Below are 20,864 nucleotides of genomic sequence, written 5' to 3'. Positions count from 1 at the left end.
GTTTACTAATAGGCATCCTTATTCCGGCCCTCCGGAATGGTGCGGTTGTGCAGTATGGGGGTGGGGGAGTGGCACCCTTGTATTGTTTGGCAGCGTCTATTACCTTCTCCTAGCCTTACATTCCTGTCCCTGATTTAGGCGGGAGCGCCAGGTCACCTGACCCGAAATTCCCGCTCTTCGGACAGCGGTCGATTGCAGTTACTGGTTACTGTCCTGTCTTCCCGCCCCATTATTCCCTGTAGGCTTGCATTTCCCCCCATCTCATAAAAGCAGTATGTTTTTTTATTTATTTATTTATTTTATTTTTTGGTTGTTGCTTTGTACCCCCCTCCCTTCTTATCCCAGGTATGACCCGTCTCAGTGTGCTGTAACGTAGTGCCTGGGGCCCCGTGGGTTGCCCCCTCCTTCCCATGTTACTTTGGTCGGTGGACCCCACATGTCACCCCCCCATGCCCCCCCTGCTCCAGCCTTAACCCCTGAGGCCTAGATGTGACCTCAAAACCCCTTCAACATGCTCTAACCTTGAGCGATTATACTGTATTTAATAAAATGGCTGCTATGATGCGTGTGTAAGTCCAGAGTCAGTTAATACATTACTGGATTGCTATATGCCGACCACTCAGTCCAATTGGGAGTCGCGATCTTCCCAGCTAGCGGGCAATGGTGGCAGGTCCGTGGTGCCGGTCACCGGGAGTTGTAAATCCTCTGGGAGCAGTATGTCCAGGTCTTTTAGGAAATCTCAAACGTTGGTAGAAGGTAGCAGTATGGATGGTGAGGGCCCATGGAAGACAATGATCTTGAATGGGTACCCCCAGGCGAATCTGATCCCCTTCTGGCGCAGTAGGTCCGTGACTGGTTTCCATGCCCGCCTTCTGAGGAGGGTTGCAGGAGCGATGTCTTGGTACAGTTGCAATTCGGCGCTTTCATGCTGGAACGGTTTTGCTCTGCTCTGTTTAAGTATGGCTTCCTTTGTCTGGAAATAATGCCATCTTACAATGACGTCCCTTGGCGGACTGGTCTTCGGGCCTTTGGCCCTGAGGGCTCTATGTGCTCTGTCAATCAGCCAGAGGTGGTCCGGAATGTTAGTCAAGTGCTGTTGGAAAGTTTGTAATAGTACCTGTTCTAGGTCTTTGTCCCTCACAGTTTCTGTTAGGCCTCTGACACGTAGATTATTGCGTCTTGACCTGTTAGATATATCCTCCAATTCGATCTCTAGGTCAGTAATTTTTTGCTGGAGGGTGTTGGTGGCCTTAGCGGTGTCGTTCTGTGCTGTGACCAACTGGGCCACTCTGCGCTCCGTTTCGGTCGTGCGGGCCCCAATGGCGGCAATCTCTGCCTTCACTTCCGCCGCTGTGCGTGTAATTTCAGCCCCCAGATATCCTTTTACCTCCGCCAGCGATTTAAGGATGGCACGGGAAGAGGCCTCTGGGGCCGTGTGTGCGGCGGTGGGGGCTGCTTCAGGCTGGTGCTTTTCACTGGGGCCCGTGTCGGCGATAGTGCCATGTGGCGACGGCCTCTGGGTCGTGAACATCTCCGCCACTGATGGAGCTTCCTTATGGCCCTTTTTGGCGGGCTTATACATCCACTTTTTGCTGATAAAATAGCAGCTAGTGTTCTCTTACTGTCCACCGGTATGCCCTTAAAAAGGAACATTTTAATAAATGCAGAAATAATTCAGATATGCATCTACCAGATTTGAAAAAAAAAAAATTCTTATCCTAAAACCCAATAGGAAAGCATTGGATTGGCTGAGATAGTGAATTTGGATGATCTCAGCCAAGAAGTCAGGGTGGAGGTGGAGCCAAACATAGACCTGGCCATTCAGCATCTTCTCATAGAATCAATGCATCTCTATGGGAAAAGTGCAGTGTCTCCATGCAGTGCAATGTGCAGCACTGACCCAGGAAGACCCTCTAGTGGCCCATAGGAAAGCATTGGATGATCTCAGTCAAGGAGGCAGTTCAAGGGCGAAGCCAGAGCCGGCGGACCCACGTGGCGCTGGAATAAAGATGAGTTTTACAGCTATTTAAGGAAGGCAAGAGTGGGACGCCCAGCTAAATAATGTTTTTAACACTCTAGGGTCAGGAATACACGTATGTATTCTTAACCTTATAGTGTTCCTTTAATAAATATTAGTGGTTTTTGTGCACTCCCATTCTGCATTGGTTCATTTTTGTTATCCTCTTTTTCAATGTAACTGTCAAACTTTTTGGCACTTTCTGAATAATCACTGTAAGAATAAATTATTAACGAACATTGCAGATATATTATTCAATGTCCTTCAGTGAAATATGATCAGACAATATAATAAATATCCTACATGACAAGTTTATGCTTGACGCTGCACGGTAATAAAGACATTACAGCAGTATCTAATTAATAGACAGACTTTAAAAAAGGAGAAACTGGGAAACAGGAAACATTAAGCAATGCATAGCTACCACAAATTACATTACTCCTGCTACAGTAAACAGCTTCTCTCTTCTATAGACTGTGAAAGCATCATGAGAACAGGTGAAGCGGCCCTCACCGCTATGGATTATAGACTTTACTGGATTTTATTGCTCACATTTTGCTCAGCATACTCCCAGGCGCCTGATGTTATGCAAGAATTGATGTGTCAAGAGGTAAGAATATTTCAACTTTTCTAGAGATTCTTGTTTCCACTCAAATGTCTCATACAGCTTTTCTAGAGATGAAGTTATTATGTAAAGTGTTCGTTCTTTTCTGAATAGTAATACTTCCCTAAACAAAATAGAGCATATCAAACTCATTTATTAATGCAGTTTAAAGAGCTTTAACGTTCAATCAGGGCCGGCACAAGGATTTTTGACTACAAAGGCGAAGCTGCATTTTGACAGACATACAGATACACACACAGGCACACTGACAGACATACCGATACACATACACACAGAAACACTAACAGACATACAGATACACGCACAGACACACTGACAGATACACACAGACACACAGACTTACAGACATACAGATACACACAGACATACAGACACACACACACACAGACATACAGACACACACAGATACACACACTGGTCAAAATAAAAAACATTCTAGCCACCCTCCTTTTTTCTACATTGTGGGTACAGGAGGGTGGCTTACCTGGGATCCAGAGTGCTGCTATGGTAGTTGGGAGTTGGGGGAGCTGGCCCTACCCAGCCCCCCTTCTCTCTGCCTTCTCCTGCTCTCGCGACTCCAGTGTTCTTGGGAGGAAGTGATGTCGATAAGAAGGGGGCAGGAGGTAGCTCCTTGCCTGCTGGGCGCTAGCGGAGCTGTGTGGTACACGGGGAGGAGAGATTTCTATGTTTATATCGCCGCCCTCTCCACACAGTCCGCGGCAATGCAGAGAGTGGAAGGCAGGGTGGAGGGAGTTGCTGGCACTTGGCCACGCTACCAGAAGAGACCAGCAGGAGAGGAGCACTGTGCGCTTTCCTCCTTCCGGCCACCCGGACATTTGTCTTTTGTCTTCAAAGGTTTGTTTGTGTAAGATCTTTAAAGCAGCACTATCATGCCGAACTTACCTTTCCCTAATCTCTTCCTCTTCTCTCACTCTCTCAGGATCGGTTCTTAATTTCTTCCCATCTAATCTAGCTTTCTTTAAAACATGAGACAAAGAAGGGACTACTTTGTCTTATGTATATTTCCTACGCTTGACCAGCTCAAGTGGGTCAGAGAAATTTTCCTACAATACTCACATTTTCCTTCGTGATCTCGCAGTGCCTGCTTTCACTATTCCCGAACGTCCTGTCATTTAGATAGAACGCCAGCGAAACTACCGAATTTTGTCATAACAGAATGAGAACAGTTTGTTCATTCATGTTAGGATGACATTCAGTACTTTTAGGTCGGTTGGAAATTTAATTTGAATGAATGAAATTCCGATCCGATCCTTACTGTGGCAGCATCTTGCAGCCGTGAGTAGGGGCATGTCTAGAAAACAGTGAGTAGCCATGAGCGGTGGGTGGGGGCCCTAATAGACAATGGGGGGAACCTATTGTCATCCCCCTGCCCCCACCCATGAGCAGCGGGTGAGGTCCTAAATGACAATGGGGGGGACCTATTGTCGTCGCCCCTAGCCCTCACCCATGGGTGACAGGTGGGGGATAAATGTAAAAATACCTCCAGATGACTAGGGGTCCACAAGCCTCTAGTCACTCTCCCACCCAAAAAAAATATTCTCCCCCCCCCACTCCCCTGTCCCATAGTGTTATTTCTCCCTCCCCCTCCCCACTCCCCTGTCCCATAGTGTTATTTCTCCCTCCCCCTCCCCACTCCCCTGTCCCATAGTGTTATTTCCCCCTCCCCCTCCCCACTCCCCTGTCCCATAGTGTTATTTCTCCCTCCCCCTCCCCACTCCCCTGTCCCATAGTGTTATTTCTCCCTCCCCCTCCCCACTCCCCTGTCCCATAGTGTTATTTCTCCCTCCCCCTCCCCACTCCCCTGTCCCATAGTGTTATTTCTCCCTCCCCCTCCCCACTCCCCTGTCCCATAGTGTTATTTCTCCCTTCCCCGTCCCTTAGTGCCCCTCTCACTCCCCCCCACCCCCACCTCACCCCACCCGGTCACGGTGTGTCTCCAACCTAAGCGCTGCTGGGCACAGCAGACCATGGTACAGGAGCTTCAGTTTCCTGTACCCGGCCTGACTGACAGGAAGTGAGAGGCGCTTGTGCCGCCTTATGGACACACTGGCTCTGAATTGGGGTTAACTCTCCTAGATTTACTTGGATATAGTTTGGGAACTATTATGTTAAAATGTATCCAAACTGGTCACGGGCTCTATAATCCTAGGAATTTATATTTTAAATCATGTTCTTGTGCGCTCTCTATACGATAGTGCAGTCATTGTGGCCAGGCATTTAAGACGTTCACATGAAATCTCAATAAAAATATACTTTTATGGAATAATTTAAATACTTTTATTAAAAGTTCTGTTGTATCAGAAAACACACGACAGACTCAAAACGGAACTTGTAGCGCTTATAAACTACCTCCTACAATTCATGCTTTTTTGTAGTCCGTAAAATACCAGGACATGAACTCCCTTGCAAAAGTGAAAAAAACTTAAAAAAAAAAGACTACATTTGGAGGCTATACTGCCCTATTTAAAGCAACATTTATGTTAATTACTAATGCTTAATACATATTCCTTTATTGACAAATCCCAAATGTTATATTAACCCCTTAACGACGCTGGACGGAGATTTTCCGTCAAGGCAGACCTACCCTTAAGGACGCTTGACGGAAAATTTCCGTCATTTACTAAAGTTAACGCCAGATCGCCGCGATCGCGGCGATCGTGGGGTTAACGCTGTTGCTGGGTGCCTCGGCGTTTGAGGAAGCCCAGCATCAGCCAATAGCGCTGTCCCAGCACATGTGATCACTGTGACAGCCAGTCACAGCGATCACAGTGCTGCTGGGATTTCCTGATCCTCCTCCCTCCACCTCTGTGTGTGTTTAGAAGTGGAGAGAGACGGATCGGTTGAAATTTTGTGTCCCTGACAGACACAAAGTATTTTAAAGTTTAAAAAAAACCTTTACCTCCTTTCCCTGTAAAAATTAACAAGGGTTTAACCCTTTGATCACTGGCAGCAGTGATCACAATACTGATCACAGTACTTTACTGAGATCAGTTTTTTTTTTTTTAACCCTCAGGGGTTAACTTTATTTTCTTTTAAACCCTCAGGGGTTAAATATATTTAATTTTTTTTTTTTTTACTATTATTTTCAGTTAATTAGTTAGCTGGGGTGGATTGAAGCTAGGGTGAATTGGGGGATCTAGCATTAGTGTAGCTAGGAAGCTGACAAGTTTTAGAAAGTTATTAAAAGTTTGTAAAGTTTATAAAATCATAAAAAAAAGTGAAAAAAGGAAAAAAGAGGAAAAAAAAAGTAGTTTATTTTAAGTCAAAGCATTTCTGCTTTGCTAGGTGTAAGCACTGTGTTTAGCGGTGATCTGATTTCTGTTTTTACCCACAGGGGTTCATTTTTTTTTACGTTTTTAGAAGTTTTTAAGAGTTTTAAAAAAGTTAAAAAAAGTATTAAAAAAGTTCAGAAAACAAAAAAAGTATAAAAAAAGTAAAAAAAAAACAAAACAAAAAAATACGTTATTTAGTTAAAGTTAATTTTAAGCTTTGACCATGCTTAGAAGGTTCAGTGCCGAGGAGGCATATACAGGGCCGGCGCGTCCATAAGGCGGCACAGGCGGCCGCCTTAGGGCGCCAGAGGAGGGGGGCGCAAAAATCCGGATCTCCTGCCTCTGGCTGGAGACTCGGATTTGTAAACTCACCTCTCTCCCTGCAGCCAGCAGACAGCAGGAGCAGGGCAGTGAAGTCAGCCGTCCTCCTCTGATGATGTCAGAAGGGGGCGGGACTTCTACTGCTCCCAGACTCCCCAGCTGACTGCAGCTCCAGCCTCCCAGCCGACCACCAGTTGAAAGGTTCTCTCTCCCTGGCCCAAGGTAAGCTTCTGGGAGGGGAAGGGGGTGGGGAAGAAGCATTTTTTTTTTTTTTTTTTTTTTAAATCAAAACGTTTTTTTTCCAGCCCCTTTCTACAGCCCCTGCCCCCACTATACTCCCCCCTGCCCCCACTATACTCCCCCTGCCCCCACTATACTCCCCCTGCCCCCACTATACTATCCCTGCCCCCACTATACTATCCCTGCCCCCACCATACGGCCCCTACCCCCACCATACTCCCCCTGCCCCCACCATACTCCCCCTGCCCCCACCATACTCCCCCTGCCCCCACCATACTCCCCCTGCCCCCACCATACTATCCCTGCCCCACCATACTCCCCCTGCCCCACCATACTCCCCCTGCCCCCACCATACTCCCCCTGCCCCCACCATACTATCCCTGCCCCACCATACAGCCCCTGCCCCACCATACTCTCCCTGCCCCCACCATACTCCCCCTGCCCCCACCATACTCCCCCTGCCCCCCACCATACTCCCCCTGCCCCCACCATACTCCCCCTGCCCCCCACCATACTCCCCCTGCCCCCCACCATACTCCCCCTGCCCCCACTATAGGGCCCCTGCCCCCACCATACTCCCCTGCCACCTCTATAGCCCCTGCCCCCACCATACTACCCCTGCCACCTCTATGGCCCCTGCCCCCTCCAAACTGCCGCACCATACTACCCCTGCCCCCTTTACAGCCCCTCTATAGCCCCTGCCCCACCATAGTGCCCCTGCCCCATTTGCCCCTCTACAGCACTTCTATTTCCCTCTATAGCCCCTGCCCCACCCCCACCATAGTGCCCCCTTTACAGCCCCTGCCCCCACTATAGTCCCCCTGCCCCCACCATACTGCCCCTGCCCCCACCATACTCCCCCTGCTACCTCTATAGCCCCTGCCCCCACCATACTACCCCTGCCACCTCTATAGCCCCTGCCCCCACCATACTACCCCTGCCCCCACCATACTGCCCCTGTCCCCTCTACAGCCCCTGCCCCTCCAAACTTCCCCACCATACTACCCCTGCCCCCTTTACAGACCCTCTTTAGCCCCTGCCCCACCATACTGCCCCCTTTACAGCCTCTCTATAGCCCCCACCCTCTATGTCCCTCTATAGCCCCTGCCCCACCATACTGCCCCGCCCCCTCTACAGCCCCTCTATGCCCCTGCCCCACTATACTGCCCCTGACCCCTCTATAGCCCCTGCCCCACCATGCTACCCCTGCCCCTTAACAGTCCCTCTATAGCCCCTGCCCCACCATGCTACCCCTGCCCCTTAACAGCCCCTCTATAGCCTCTGTCCCCACTCTACTGCCCCATGTGCCCCTCTCCAGCACTTCAATTTCCCTCTATAGACCCTGCCCCACCATACTGCCCATGTCCCCTCTACATCCCTCTATAGCCCCTGCCCCATGTGCCCCTCTACAGCACCTCTATAGCCCCTGCCCCCACCATACTGACCCTGTCCTCTACTGCCCCCTGTGCCACTCTATAGCACCTCTATTTCCCTCCATAACTCCTGCCCCACCATACTGCCCCTCTATTTCCCTCTACAGACCCTCTTTCCCTCTAAAGCCTCTGCCCCACCATACTGCCCATGTGCCCCCTATACAGCCCATGCCCCCCTCTACAGCCCCTGTCCCCACTATACTGCCCATGCCCCCCTCTATTGCTTTTGTGCCCCCCTCTTTATCCCGTGTGCCTCCTCTATTTCCCTTTACAGCCCCTGCCTCTGCCCCCCTTTCACACGCCTCTACTGCCCCTGTCTCCCCCTCTACTTCCTCTACCCGCCTCAACAGCCCCTGTCCCCCCCTCTACTTCCCATTTACCCCCTACCATACTGTCCCTGTGACACCACTTTATTGCCTCAGTGTCCCTCGTTACAGCCTGTGCCCACACCATACTGCCCGTGTCCCCCTCTACTGCCCCTGTTTCCCACCATACTGCCCGTTTCCAACCACATTGCCCCTTTGCTCCTTTGCTCCCACCACAGCCCCTATACTCACTTCTACAGCCTCTAACTCCCTTACTTCACATCCCTTCCACTCCCTTTTACACCCCATAACTCCAGTACAGCCCCTATTCCCTTACTACAGTCCTTACCCCCACTACAGCCCCTCTCCCCCAATTGCTGCCCATATCCCCCACACTACAGCCCCTGTTCCCACTTGCAGCCATCAACCTACTTCAGTCCCTAACCCCCTACTACAGCCCCAATTCCCCACTACATTTCCTAAACCCCCAATTACAGCCCCTAACTCTCAACTACAGCCCCTGTCCCCCTACTACAGCCCCTAACTCCTCAATTAGAGCCCCTATTACCCCACTGAAACTCACTACCCCCCCCCCCAAGATTAGGTTCTGGATCTGCCCCTGCTCTGTATACCTGTCTGCATGTCTCTGTATGACTATGTCTGTCTGTGTATGTCTGTGTCTGTATGTCTCTATGACTGTGTCCGTGTGTTTCTGAATGTCACTGTATGCCTGTGTCTGTATGTCTCTGTATGACCGTATCCATATGTCTCTGTATGCCTTGTTCTGTATATCTTTGTGTGACTGTCTGTGTATATATGTCCCTGCATGCCTGTGTAAGTATGTATCTGCATGCCTGTATGTATCTGTATGCCTTGTTCTGTATGTCTCTGTATGCCTGCATCTTCATGTCTCTGCATGTCTGTGTTTGTATAAATGTGTCTTTATTTATCTATATGCCAGTGTCTGCATGTCTCTGTGTGTGTGTCTGTATGACTGTATGTCTGTGTACCTGTATGTGTTGATTGTATGACTGTTTGCCTGTATGGCTGTGTTTGTTTGATTGTGTGCCTGCATATTTCTGTGACTATGTGCCTGTATGTGTGTGTAGCTATATATCTATGTCTATATGGCTTGGGAGGGAAAAGTTACACAAAGGAGCCTGAGGGGAAGAGGGACACACAAAAAACAGGCTGAGGGGAGAGACCCACAGAAAAGGGCTGTGGGAAAGAAAGACACACAAAGGGGCTGGGGGGGAAAGGAGATACACATGGGGGTTGTAAGAGACATACAAGGGGGTGTAAGACACACTAAAGGGGGGTACAATACACAATACACTGGGGGGGGGGGGGGGGGCAAAATTCATCTTCGCCTGTGTAGCAAAAAATCCTTGCACCGGCCCTGGGCATATAATATATTAGCAGCCGACTCAGAGGCAACCGACACTGCCTCAGAGAGTGTAGAGGGTGACTATGTGCCAGACACAGATGAAGAGAGTGAAGATACCCCTGGCACTGCTCCTGGCGCTGATATCTGGGTGCCCCCTAACAATTTTGTCCCCGACATCCCTCTGTTCACTGCGACTCCTGGTATTCAGGGAGACGTGACCAGCTATAACTCCCAGGATTTTATGGAGCTGTTCCTTGGGGATGATTTTTTAGGGCAGATAGTTACACAAACAAATATTTATGCAGTGCAGTATCTGGCACAAAATGCAACAAGTCACCTTGCCACAAAAGGGAGCTGGTACCCCACCAGTGTGCCAGATTTAAACAGTTCTGGGCACTAACCATGCTGATGGGAATTATAAAAAAGCCCAGCATCCGAATGTACTGGTCCAAAAACCCAGTATGCAATACTCCCATTTTCTCTCAGACCATGAGTAGGCCCAGATATGAATCAGTACTGCGCTTTCTGCACTTCAATGATAATTTGAAGTGCCACCCCAAAGATCATCCGCAGTATGACAAACTCTATAAAATCCACCCCCTAATTAACCATTTTAATAAAGAATTTGGCCTAATTTATACTCCCCAAAAGAATATATGTATTGACGAGTCCCTAATGAAATACTAGGGTAGACTGGGGTTTAAGCAATACATACCAGCCAAAAGATCCCGGTATGGCATCAAGCTATACAAGTTATGTGAAAGTAGCAGTGGGTATGTTTATACCTTCAGAGTATATGAAGGTAAAGATAGCCACCGGGATCCCCCAGGTTCCCCTGATGTAGTTGGGACTAGCGGAAAAATAGTTTGGGATCTAATGAACCCGCTACTGAACAAGGGGTACCACCTCTACCTTGATAATTACTACAATAGCATACCCCTTCAAAAAATGCTATATTGTTTTGAGACTGTGGTCTGCGGCACTATCCGCAAGACACGCACTGGCTTCCCCAAGGCTCTGGCAGAGAAAAAAATTAAAAAGGGGGAAACTGCTGCTCTATGCCAGGACGAACTGCTGGCTCTGAAATACAGAGACAAAAAGGAGGTGTTCATACTGACTACCATGCACAGTGAACACACACGCAGGGTCGCAGTCCATGGCAGACAGGAAACGAGACGGCTGCCTGTCTGCATTAAGCAATACAACAAACACATGGGGGGAGTTGACCTGTCTGATCAACTGCTGCAGCCATATCTGATAATGAGAAAGACCAGGGCCTGGTATAAGAAAGTGGGCATTTATTTAATGCAAATGGCTACTCATAACACATTCATCCTTTTCAAAAAGGCAAATCCTCAGCTGAAATGTACTTTTCTTACATTTCAGTTCCAGCTAATTTCGGTGCTGCTCACTGAGTGCCACAGTGGGGAGCCATCAGCAGGGCCTAGCAGCAGAAATATTCAGACAGGTCACTTCTGCTTTCGGATACCACCAACCCCCCAAAAAAAGACCCCCCAGAAAAGGTGCAGGCTGTGTTACCAGAGAGGCATTCGAACGGAGACCAGTTTCTACTGCCCTGATTGTCTCTCTCAGCCTGGCCTTTGTATTGGGAACTGTTTTAAATTATTTCATACTCAGGGCCAATAGTATGTTGTAGTTCTTCTGTTATTTAACCACTGACTATATATATATATATATATATATATATATATATATATATATATATATATATATATATTATTTTTACCTTTTATTTAGTTAATTGGGGTGGATGATAGTTCCTGGGAAATTGGGGAGTTTAGTGCATATGCTAGGGGTAAAAATACAAATAAAAAAAACCCACAAAAAAATAAAATAACATTATTATAACATTGTTTTGTTAAAGTTCTTGTGTAAAAAGTTCAAAATGCTTAGGAAGTACAGTTAGAGAATTCTGACAGCGGATTGAGATGTGACAGACAGTGCCTCAGAGTTTGACCCAAAATGGGACATGGACCCAGCATGCAAATTCAAAGTTTGAAACAAACCTGAAATGACTGAGTCTCAAATTTGCCCCTTCAACATCCACATATACCTGAGAAAGGTACACACGGGGGTTTTTCTGTACTCAGACGATATAGCTGAGTGACATATGAAGCGTTATACTGCCGTAGCACACCTAAGGATTGTAAACTATGCATTAAAATCTCAAAGTGTGAGCCAAAAAGGCAGAGAAAATGCTTACTACTACTAGACTTGGTACTCACTAGCGAAAAAATTATCCCACCCTAAGGTTCAAAATGGGCCTTTTGAAATACCCTGGGGTGTCTTCTTTAAAAAATGGTAGGCCTTTGTTGGGGAAGTTTTAATTCTCAACCTGTCAAGTGCCCAAAATGGGACATGGACCCAGCGTAAAAATTCAAAGTTTGAAACAGACCTCAAATTGCCGAGTCTCAAAGTTGCCCCTCCAACATCCACATATACCTGGGAAAGGTACACACGGGGGTATTGCTGTACTCAGACGACATAGCTTAGTGACATATTAAGCGTTATACTGCCGTAGCACACCTAAGGATTGTAAACTATGCAGTAAAATCTCAAAGTGTGTGCCAAAAAGGCAGAGAAAATGCTTACTACTACTAGACTTGATACTCACTAGCGAAAAAATGATTCCACCCTAAGGTTCAAAATGGGCCTTTTGAAATACCCTGGGGTGTCTACTTTAAAAAACGGTAGGCCTTTGTGGGGAAAGTTTGAATAAGCAACCTGCTATTAGAACCCAAAATGAGTCATAAACCTATAAAATTCTGTGAAAACTGAAATGGTCAGGTCTCCTATATGGCAGTGTAGCGTCAGGTATTACGACTAAAGGCATACATTGGGGGTATCGTTTTACTCATAGGAGATAGCTCAGCATAATTTAGGTTGTTTGATCATATTGGAACATCTAAAATATACAAAATGCCCAGCACAAATGTAATGCTTAAGGAAAAAATGCAAAAAATATTTTTTTACCACAAACTTTGACATATAATGGCGAAAAAATGGCGACATGTTAAGGCACAATATATGCCATATGAGATACCCTGGAGTGTCTACTTTCACAAATGGTAGGCCTTTTTGCGTTTTTTGAAACAGTCAAACTGCTATAATGGCCCAAATTGAAACATAAGCCCTGCAAATCCGTCTCTCAAAATTCTACTCTAAAAACTGAAATGGTCAGGTCTCCTTTATGGCACTGTAACGTCACCAAATAGTGTCAAAGACATACATTGGGGGTATTGTTTTACTCAGAAGACTTAGCTGAGCATAATAAGGGGTGTTTTATCATAGTGGAACATATCAAATATACAAAATGCCCAGCACAAATGTAATGCTTAAGGAAAAAATGCGAAAAATATTTTTTTACCACAAACTTTGACATATAATGGCAAAAAAATGGCGACATTTTAAGGCACAATATATGCCATATGAGATACCCTGGAGTGTCTACTTTCACAAATGGTAGGCCTTTTTGCCGTCATTTGAACAACCAAACTACTATAATGCCCCAAAATAAGACAGGTCCATTAAATCCATCTTTGAATTTTCTAACTGTAGAAACTGAAATAGTCTGGCCTCTTATATTTCATTGTAGCTTCCCAAAATAGTGGCAAAGGCATACAAGGGGGGTATTGTTGTACTCAGCAGATGTTGCTGAACACAAAATGGGATTTTGACCAGGAATAGCCCACAGCAGCTTTACAAAATACACATTTAAAAAACCTTGTTATATGTGTGTATTTCAAAAAACAGAAAAAACACAATTTTACTGCAATATGTAGCAGAGATTGGTGGGAAAATGGCTATGTAAAAAGTGTCAAAATACCCTTAAATAAATAGCCTGTGATGTCTTCTTTATATAAATATATACTTTTGTGTAGCAATTTTGTTTTCTGTGAGCTGTCAAACTTACAAGTCAAACATACCAACTTCTAAAAGATTTTCACATTTAAATTTTATATTACTCCTTGTATTTTGTGACCTGTAACTTTTAAAATAAGCTGAAATCCTTTACATATTATGCACTTTGAAAAACAAGACACCTAAATGAATTTATTTTGAATTACTTTTCCTAAGCTGGACATATTATACACACACTATTATTGCCAAAACTGTGAAAAATATATATATTTTTTTCATTTTTTTTCTTTTTTTTTATGTTTTTTAATAATAAATTAGATTTTATATATGTATAAGTCACATCAAAGTAAAGCCCATCTTATCCTTTAAAAAACAATATATAATATGTGTTGGTTCAATAAATGAGAGCGATGCAAATTGCAGTTGAACACAAACAGCAGAAAATGCAAAAATAGCTCGAGTCCTTAAGGGTATGTCCAGCTTCTGAAGCTGCGTCCTTAAGGGGTTAAAGCACATCATAGGCACCTAGACCACTTCAGCTTGTTAAAGTGGTCTGAGTGCAGTGCTAGTGTCACTTTAACCTTGGTATTGTAATTATTAATAAACTGCAATAATTACATTGCAGGATTAACTCTACCTCTAGTGGCTGTCTGGTAGACTTTTGGTCGCCTGATGCTGGACGTCCTCACACTTTGTATGAGGACATCCAGCGTGACCCAAAAGCCCATAGGAAAGCATAGAAACAATTCCATTCCCACAGCCTGTAAATGTCAGCAAGCAGATTCAGCCCAAGTTGTCAGAAAACTCGTCCCTGACAAAACTCGCTACCTGTTATTTGAAGGGGGATAGGAGACATTGCAGAGAGAAGCCGTGGAGACCTGCTTCGGGTAAAACTGCATTGATTAGAACTACTTATGCAATGCAGTACCTACTTAGGCACAATGTGTATGGTGTGGTGGGGGTGGTTCACCCCCACCACACCATACATATTTGCAGATGGCCATTTTTAGCTTGTGTTCCCTGCGCAGTTCCACGATGGCGTCTGCTCCATCGCAGGTCTGGGGCTGGAATGATGACCCTCCTTGACTTCAAAAGCAGGCTCTGCACGATCACAATTCCTCTACCTAGTTTAGGAGTTGGCTGAAAGTATCTTCTGATTTTGGAGCTTATCTATTAGCAGCATGTCTCTTTAAGTGCCATGTGACCTCACAGTGGTTTTATATAGTGTGATCCTTGTTAGTAGATAGCACGGTCCTCTAGGGCAAAAACATGCACAGTCCTTTTATTTTCTTATAATCCCGGCAACTTTATTTGTAAATTTACACATCAGGCAGCAGCAAACGAAACATAAATGCAATGATGTAACACAAATCCCTACAACAAAAAGCCTAGCTCGTCTGAGCACTAACTCACATCAGATTCCCTATCTATCAGGGGTTAAATTATAACAAAATTTGTGGGTTTCACCAACCTAGTGTGTTTGTCCGCTCTCAGCACTCCAGTGCTCCAAGCCAGCCTTGACTGCTTCCTTCCGCACTCCTAGTGCTCCAAGCCAGCACTCCCAGTGCCTAGTCTCCTTGACTCTCTTACTGGAGAGAACACCCTCTCTCCTACCTGCTTCCTGAGAGGAAGCCAGCAATCCCCCTGTACCTGCCTAGCAGGGAGTGGTTTATTCCCACTGCTACAGCTGATCATCTGCAGATGAGCAGTGGGTTGGAGACAGTCCAAAAAACCCTGGCCTGGATCTTTGTCTCCCAAGAAAACCACTAAACTGTGGAGTGGAGCATTGGCCCACCCTTCTCTCCAAATACTCCACCCCAGGGGCCCATAACTAAACAAAGCTTTGTGTTGTGCAACACAAAAACTACACATACTTCCCCTGGGATTAAAAGGCCTCTCTGCCTTCACTTTATCACATATCCTCCCCCCCAGCTCAGACCCATCGGGTCAAGCGGCCTTAGAACACAAACCGTGAACATTCACGTCACCTAGGGCTGTACCAGCCCTGACTTGCTCCTCAGTTACAGGAAGTGGCCTATTGTAGATGGCTGCTACCTTGCTCCCTTGTAGTTTAAGGAACCTCCACCCAAGTGGATAACCCAAAATAGTTAGCTTCCTCAAATCCTAGATAACACTTGTTAGCGGTCAAACCGGTAGCCCTTACATTATGCACAACTAACTGGACCTTCATCAGGTGTGCTCCAAGCCCACCCTGTGAATCGCCACACCACCAAGGTAGGCAGCTGCATTCTCTCTGTGGGGCCAAAGTATCCTATTTATATGCGGAAAGGGGGCTGGTGCACTATGCAACCTGAATGGCCGTACTTTATGTTGCCATAACCCCTTGGGAGTAGAAAATGCTGTCCTTCCCTTTGCTTTCTCTGTCAGGGGAACCTGCCAATACCTTATGACCAGGTCCAAGGTACTCAGATACCTGGCCTTGCTTATACGTTTTTGCGTTTGAGCTGCATGTACTACAGGGCATTTAACATTTACAACCTCAGTGACAAACTCTACCTCTGCCTTGGGGTATGTGCGGGTGTCACCATGTGTACACACAATATAAAACATTTGTCTTATATCACATTTCTCTGGTTGAAGCAGAACACTTTTCAAAGTAGCCTCGCTCCCTGAATCAATTAGTGCTTGTGCACAATTCCCTTTCACCATCACCACTTTTAACTGTGCCGTAACACCACCACCAGTCACCATACACATCTTTAAGCAGGTCAATACAATCCTATGCAGAGCCCTTAATACTATTTCACATGGTATTGTCTCTTCACTCTCAGGACTGTTATATGTAATATGTCCTTGCAGGTGGCAGTTGAAGCATCTGAGCTTTTTCTCAGTCTGGTCTCGTAGCCATAATGGGACTTTTGGGTACACTCTACCATCATATTTATATTGTCCCAGGCTCAGTATCAGGTTTTGTCCTTTCTTTCCAGTTTCCCCGCTAATATGGTTGTTAGCGGATCTAGGCTGAAGATCAATACGGTGTGGCTCCTTAGCAGCCAAGTTCCTCTCAATCATCATCATCATCTGCTTCCACATCCGCAGCTTCTGATTTGATAATCTTTCAACGTCGGAGTAACTTTCAAGTGCGAACTTTACAAAGGCTTGGCGTGTAATTAGCCTTTTTATATCAGCTAAAGGCTTGTCAGGGTCTGCAGATATTTGGTCATATTGGTAAGCCTGCATCTTCTGGAAAAGGCGGATAAGACTCTGCTTTCGAATCTTCAGCTGGGTCCACTTTTCATCCCACTGCCACACAAGCCACAAGTCATTAATATTAAGTTCTGGTTCCACATATTCTTTTCTGTAGAATGCAATAAAGGGGACCCCAAAATGCTGATTCCTCATGAAATTTAGGGCCTCTCTGATCTTCTGTATAGTGCTTGGACCCTTCCTGCTGAAGGTGGCTCCAACTTGTCCACGTTCCAGGTAGTCCGTGCTTTCCTGTAGAGATATTGTTGGTGTTGTAAAAGCATTTCTATATATCCAGTCAGCTTCTTCTTCAAGCTCATCATCTTCAGCCGGTTTAACGGGTATGGAACGGAGCTGAAACCTCTCTGGCAGGTCGGTAGTCCGTATCTCATTGTCTTGGTCAGTAAGGTGGCTACTCTCCAGTTCACTGGGTTCATAGATCTCGAAGATGCTACGCCGGCTTACTCGCTTCTTGGCGGTTTTCTTTGGCCTAACCCTTGTCTCTCCTTCATGAGCTGAATTTTCCAGGTGCTCAATGTCTTCAAGACCGGTTTCTGTCACCAGCTCATCCTCCACTGGAACAGGTCCCTCCGTGAAGGGCTTCACAACATCCTCCATCTGTTCTGTGAATCCCTGGGAACCTTCCTTGCTTTCTACAGTTAATGCCACGGGTGTCACCTCTATATCCTCAGGGGGTTAATAGAGCTTGGTTGCTTCTTCTAAGTGTTGCTTCTAAGTGTCTGTGGTTGGAGATATTCTGGAGAGTGTTGCTTCTAAGTGTCTGTGGTTGGAGATATTCTGGAGAGTGTTGCTTCTAAGTGTCTGTGGTTGGAGATATTCTGGAGAGTGTTGCTTCTAAGTGTCTGTGGTTGGAGATATTCTGGAGAGTGTTGCTTCTAAGTGTCTGTGGTTGGAGATATTCTGGAGAGTGTTGCTTCTAAGTGTCTGTGGTTGGAGATATTCTGGAGATAAACTGGAGGTAATCTGAGGTATTCAGGAGGATAAATAAAAAGTTAAGATTCGTTTGATTTAAATAATTGATCTCATTGGAATGGCAGACTTAGTTCAGTGTAATAGTTGCTATGCATTTGTTTCGCGTTCCACTTTTTGGAGGTTTAGTTGTTGTCTAATCTGTAGACAGTTCTCTATCTTGAGGCAGGAGATTGTATTTTTGAAATCTGAGATTTGTAAATTATCTGGTAAACAAACTCAGGCTGGAACTGCTGCAAAGCCACTGCCACAGAGACATACTAGGAATGGCAGATGGATTACTGTAGGATCTGGTCGACTTAGAGTTGTGGATAAAAGGCATATTGCACAGTCTGTTGTTCTACATAATTCATTTTCTGCACTTTCAGAGTGTAGTGGTGTCCTGGAGAGAGGCACTGAGGCTAGTGGTGTTGTGCAGAGAGGCACTGAGGCTAGTGGTGTTGTGCATAGAGGCACTGAGGCAAGTGGTATTGTGCAGAGAGGCACTGAGGCTAGTGGTGTTGTGCAGAGAGGCACTGAGGCTAGTGGTGTTGTGCAGAGAGGCACTGAGGCTAGTGGTGTTGTGCAGAGAGGCACTGAGGCTAGTGGTGTTGTGCAGAGAGGCACTGAGGCTAGTGGTGTTGTGCAGAGAGGCACTGAGGCTAGTGGTGTTGTGCAGAGAGGCACTGAGGCTAGTGGTGTTGTGCAGAGAGGCACTGAGGCTAGTGGTGTTGTGCAGAGAGGCACTGAGGCTAGTGGTGTTGTGCAGAGAAGCACTGAGGCTAGTGGTGTTGTGCAGAGAGGCACTGAGGCTAGTGGTGTTGTGCAGAGAGGCACTGAGGCTAGTGGTGTTGTGCAGAGAGGCACGGAGGCTAGTGGTGTTGTGCAGAGAGGCACTGAGGCTAGTGGTGTTGTGCAGAGAGGCACTGAGGCTAGTGGTGTTGTGCCGAAAGGCACTGAGGCTAGTGGTGTTGTGCAGAGAGGCACTGAGGCTAGTGGTGTTGTGCAGAGAGGCACTGAGGCTAGTGGTGTTGTGCAGAGAGGCACTGAGGCTAGTGGTGTTGTGCAGAGAGGCACTGAGGCTAGTGGTGTTGTGCAGAGAGGCACTGAGGCTAGTGGTGTTGTGCAGAGAGGCACTGAGGCTAGTGGTGTTGTGCAGAGAGGCACTGAGGCTAGTGGTGTTGTGGAGAGAGGCACTGAGGCTAGTGGTGTTGTGCAGAGAGGCTTGAAGACTATGATGAGGCCTAATAGAAAGCAGTTGTTGTTGGGGGATTCCATCATAAGAGGTGTGGAGATGGACAATGGTGATCTTGTGAGGTGTCTTCCCGGAGCTACTGCTCACAGAGACAGGAGACGTATCTGTAATATTGTTAAGCAAGCAAAGCAGGAAGGGGAATTGGATGTACTTGTCCATTTAGGGACAAATGACTTGGCTTGCAATGAGGTTTCAGAGGTTAAGGAAGTTTTTAGTGTTTTTGCCAATGATATACGGCAGGTTGCTTCCACACTGTCATTCTCTGAAGTTCTGCCTGTGCATAACACTCAGAATGACAGGCGGATGCGTATTAGGGACTTTAACTTGTGGCTTGGTGAATGGTGTCGGGAGCAAGGATTTGGCTTTATTGCTCATGGTAGCTCTGTTTGGAATGGAAATAAACTGTACAAAAAAGATGGTTTTCATCTTTCTCAAAAGGGAACAAATGTTCTCAGTGAGCAGTTCAGAGGTTTTGCTAAGATGTATTTAAACTAGGATGGGGGGGCAAAAGGGTGATAAAACATCAATCCAATTGTCCCCCAAAACAAGGACAGAAGGTGCCTGTAGCAAGTGTGTTAAAAAATGATAAGCTTAGAGTCATGTCTACAAATGCTCGCAGTTTAGGAAATAAGATCCATGAACTTGTGGCAATAATGGCAACTGATAGTGTAGATTTAGTCGCTGTTACTGAGACATGGTATAATGAAAAAAATGACTGGGACATAGCAATACCAGGGTACTCTTTATATAGAAAAGACAGGGAAGGCAAGAAAGGGGGAGGGGTGGCCCTGTATGTGAAGGATAGCATAAAATCTAGCCTAATAAAGGTTAGTGAGACGAACATAGAGTCCATTTGGGTTACGTTAGAATTTGGTAATCACACAGTAGTTCGTGTAGGTGTGATTTATAGGCCCCCAGGACAAATTGAAGAGTTAGATAATCTACTAGTTGAAGAAATAGCTAAAATGACAATGAAGGGGGAAGTTATCACCATGGGTGACTTTAATCTTCCTGATGTGAATTGGAAAACAAAAATAGCTACTTGTGCCAGAAGCACACATATTCTAAACTCCCTACTGGGACTGTCTCTAAAACAAGTCGTTGAGGAGCCAACTCGTAAAGAGGCCATACTAGATTTAGTGTTAACAAATGGAGATTTGGTATCAGATATTACTGTAGGTGAAAGTTTAGGATCCAGTGATCATCAGTCAGTGTGGTTTAATATAAGAACAGTGACTGAGTCACACCACACAAAAACAAAAGTTTTAGACTTTAGAAAAACAGACTTTTCTAAAATTAGAATATGTGTAAAGGAGTCATTTTCAGACTGGAGCAATTTAAATGGAGTCCAAAATAAATGGGATTATTTAAAAGCTGCACTACTGAAGGCAACAGAAAATTGCATTAGGCTTGTCAGTAAAAGCAAAAAATTCAATAAACCACTGTGGTACTCTGCAGATGTGGCCAAAATAGTAAAAAACAAAAAGTTAGCATTTAGTAATTATAAAAAAACCCAGAGTGAGGAAGACAGAACGACCTATAAGATTAGGCAGAAAGAGGCTAAGCAAGTTATAAGAGCTTCCAAATCACACACAAAAGAGAAAATAGCACAGTCAGTAAAAAAGGGGGACAAAACTTTTTTTAGATACATAAATGAGAAAAGAAAAGTAAAACAAGGATTAGTTAGATTAAAAACAAAAGAAGGAAGGTATGTAGATGAGGATAAAGGTCTAGCTGACTGCCTCAATGAATATTTTTGTTCGGTATTTACAGCTGAAAATGAAGGAAAGGGACCTCTGTTAAAAAAAAGGATAAATGAGTCATTTATTACACGTGAGTTTACAGAGGAAGAGGTTCTATTTCAACTGTCAAAAGTAAAGACAAATAAGTCAATGGGACCTGATGGAATACACCCAAAGCTATTAAAAGA

The 20,864-nt window shown here is 45.6% G+C and overlaps 1 protein-coding gene across 1 annotated transcript in view; it reads left to right on the top strand.

Moving 5' to 3' along the window:
* Positions 1-2,501: 2,501 nt before the first annotated feature.
* Positions 2,502-20,864, top strand: part of CD180 (CD180 molecule) — a 47,563-nt gene continuing 29,200 nt past the window's right edge. Inside the window, exon 1 of the mRNA XM_063456922.1 lies at positions 2,502-2,627. Within this exon, the coding sequence (XP_063312992.1) occupies positions 2,535-2,627 (93 nt within the window). The 5' untranslated portion in view covers positions 2,502-2,534. The remainder of the gene's footprint in view (positions 2,628-20,864) is intronic.

This window comes from Pelobates fuscus, chromosome 5, assembly GCF_036172605.1.
Source record: "Pelobates fuscus isolate aPelFus1 chromosome 5, aPelFus1.pri, whole genome shotgun sequence".
Lineage (NCBI taxonomy): Eukaryota > Metazoa > Chordata > Amphibia > Anura > Pelobatidae > Pelobates > Pelobates fuscus.
Note: the sequence above shows the minus strand (reverse complement) of the source record. Positions and strands in the feature narration are given on the sequence as shown.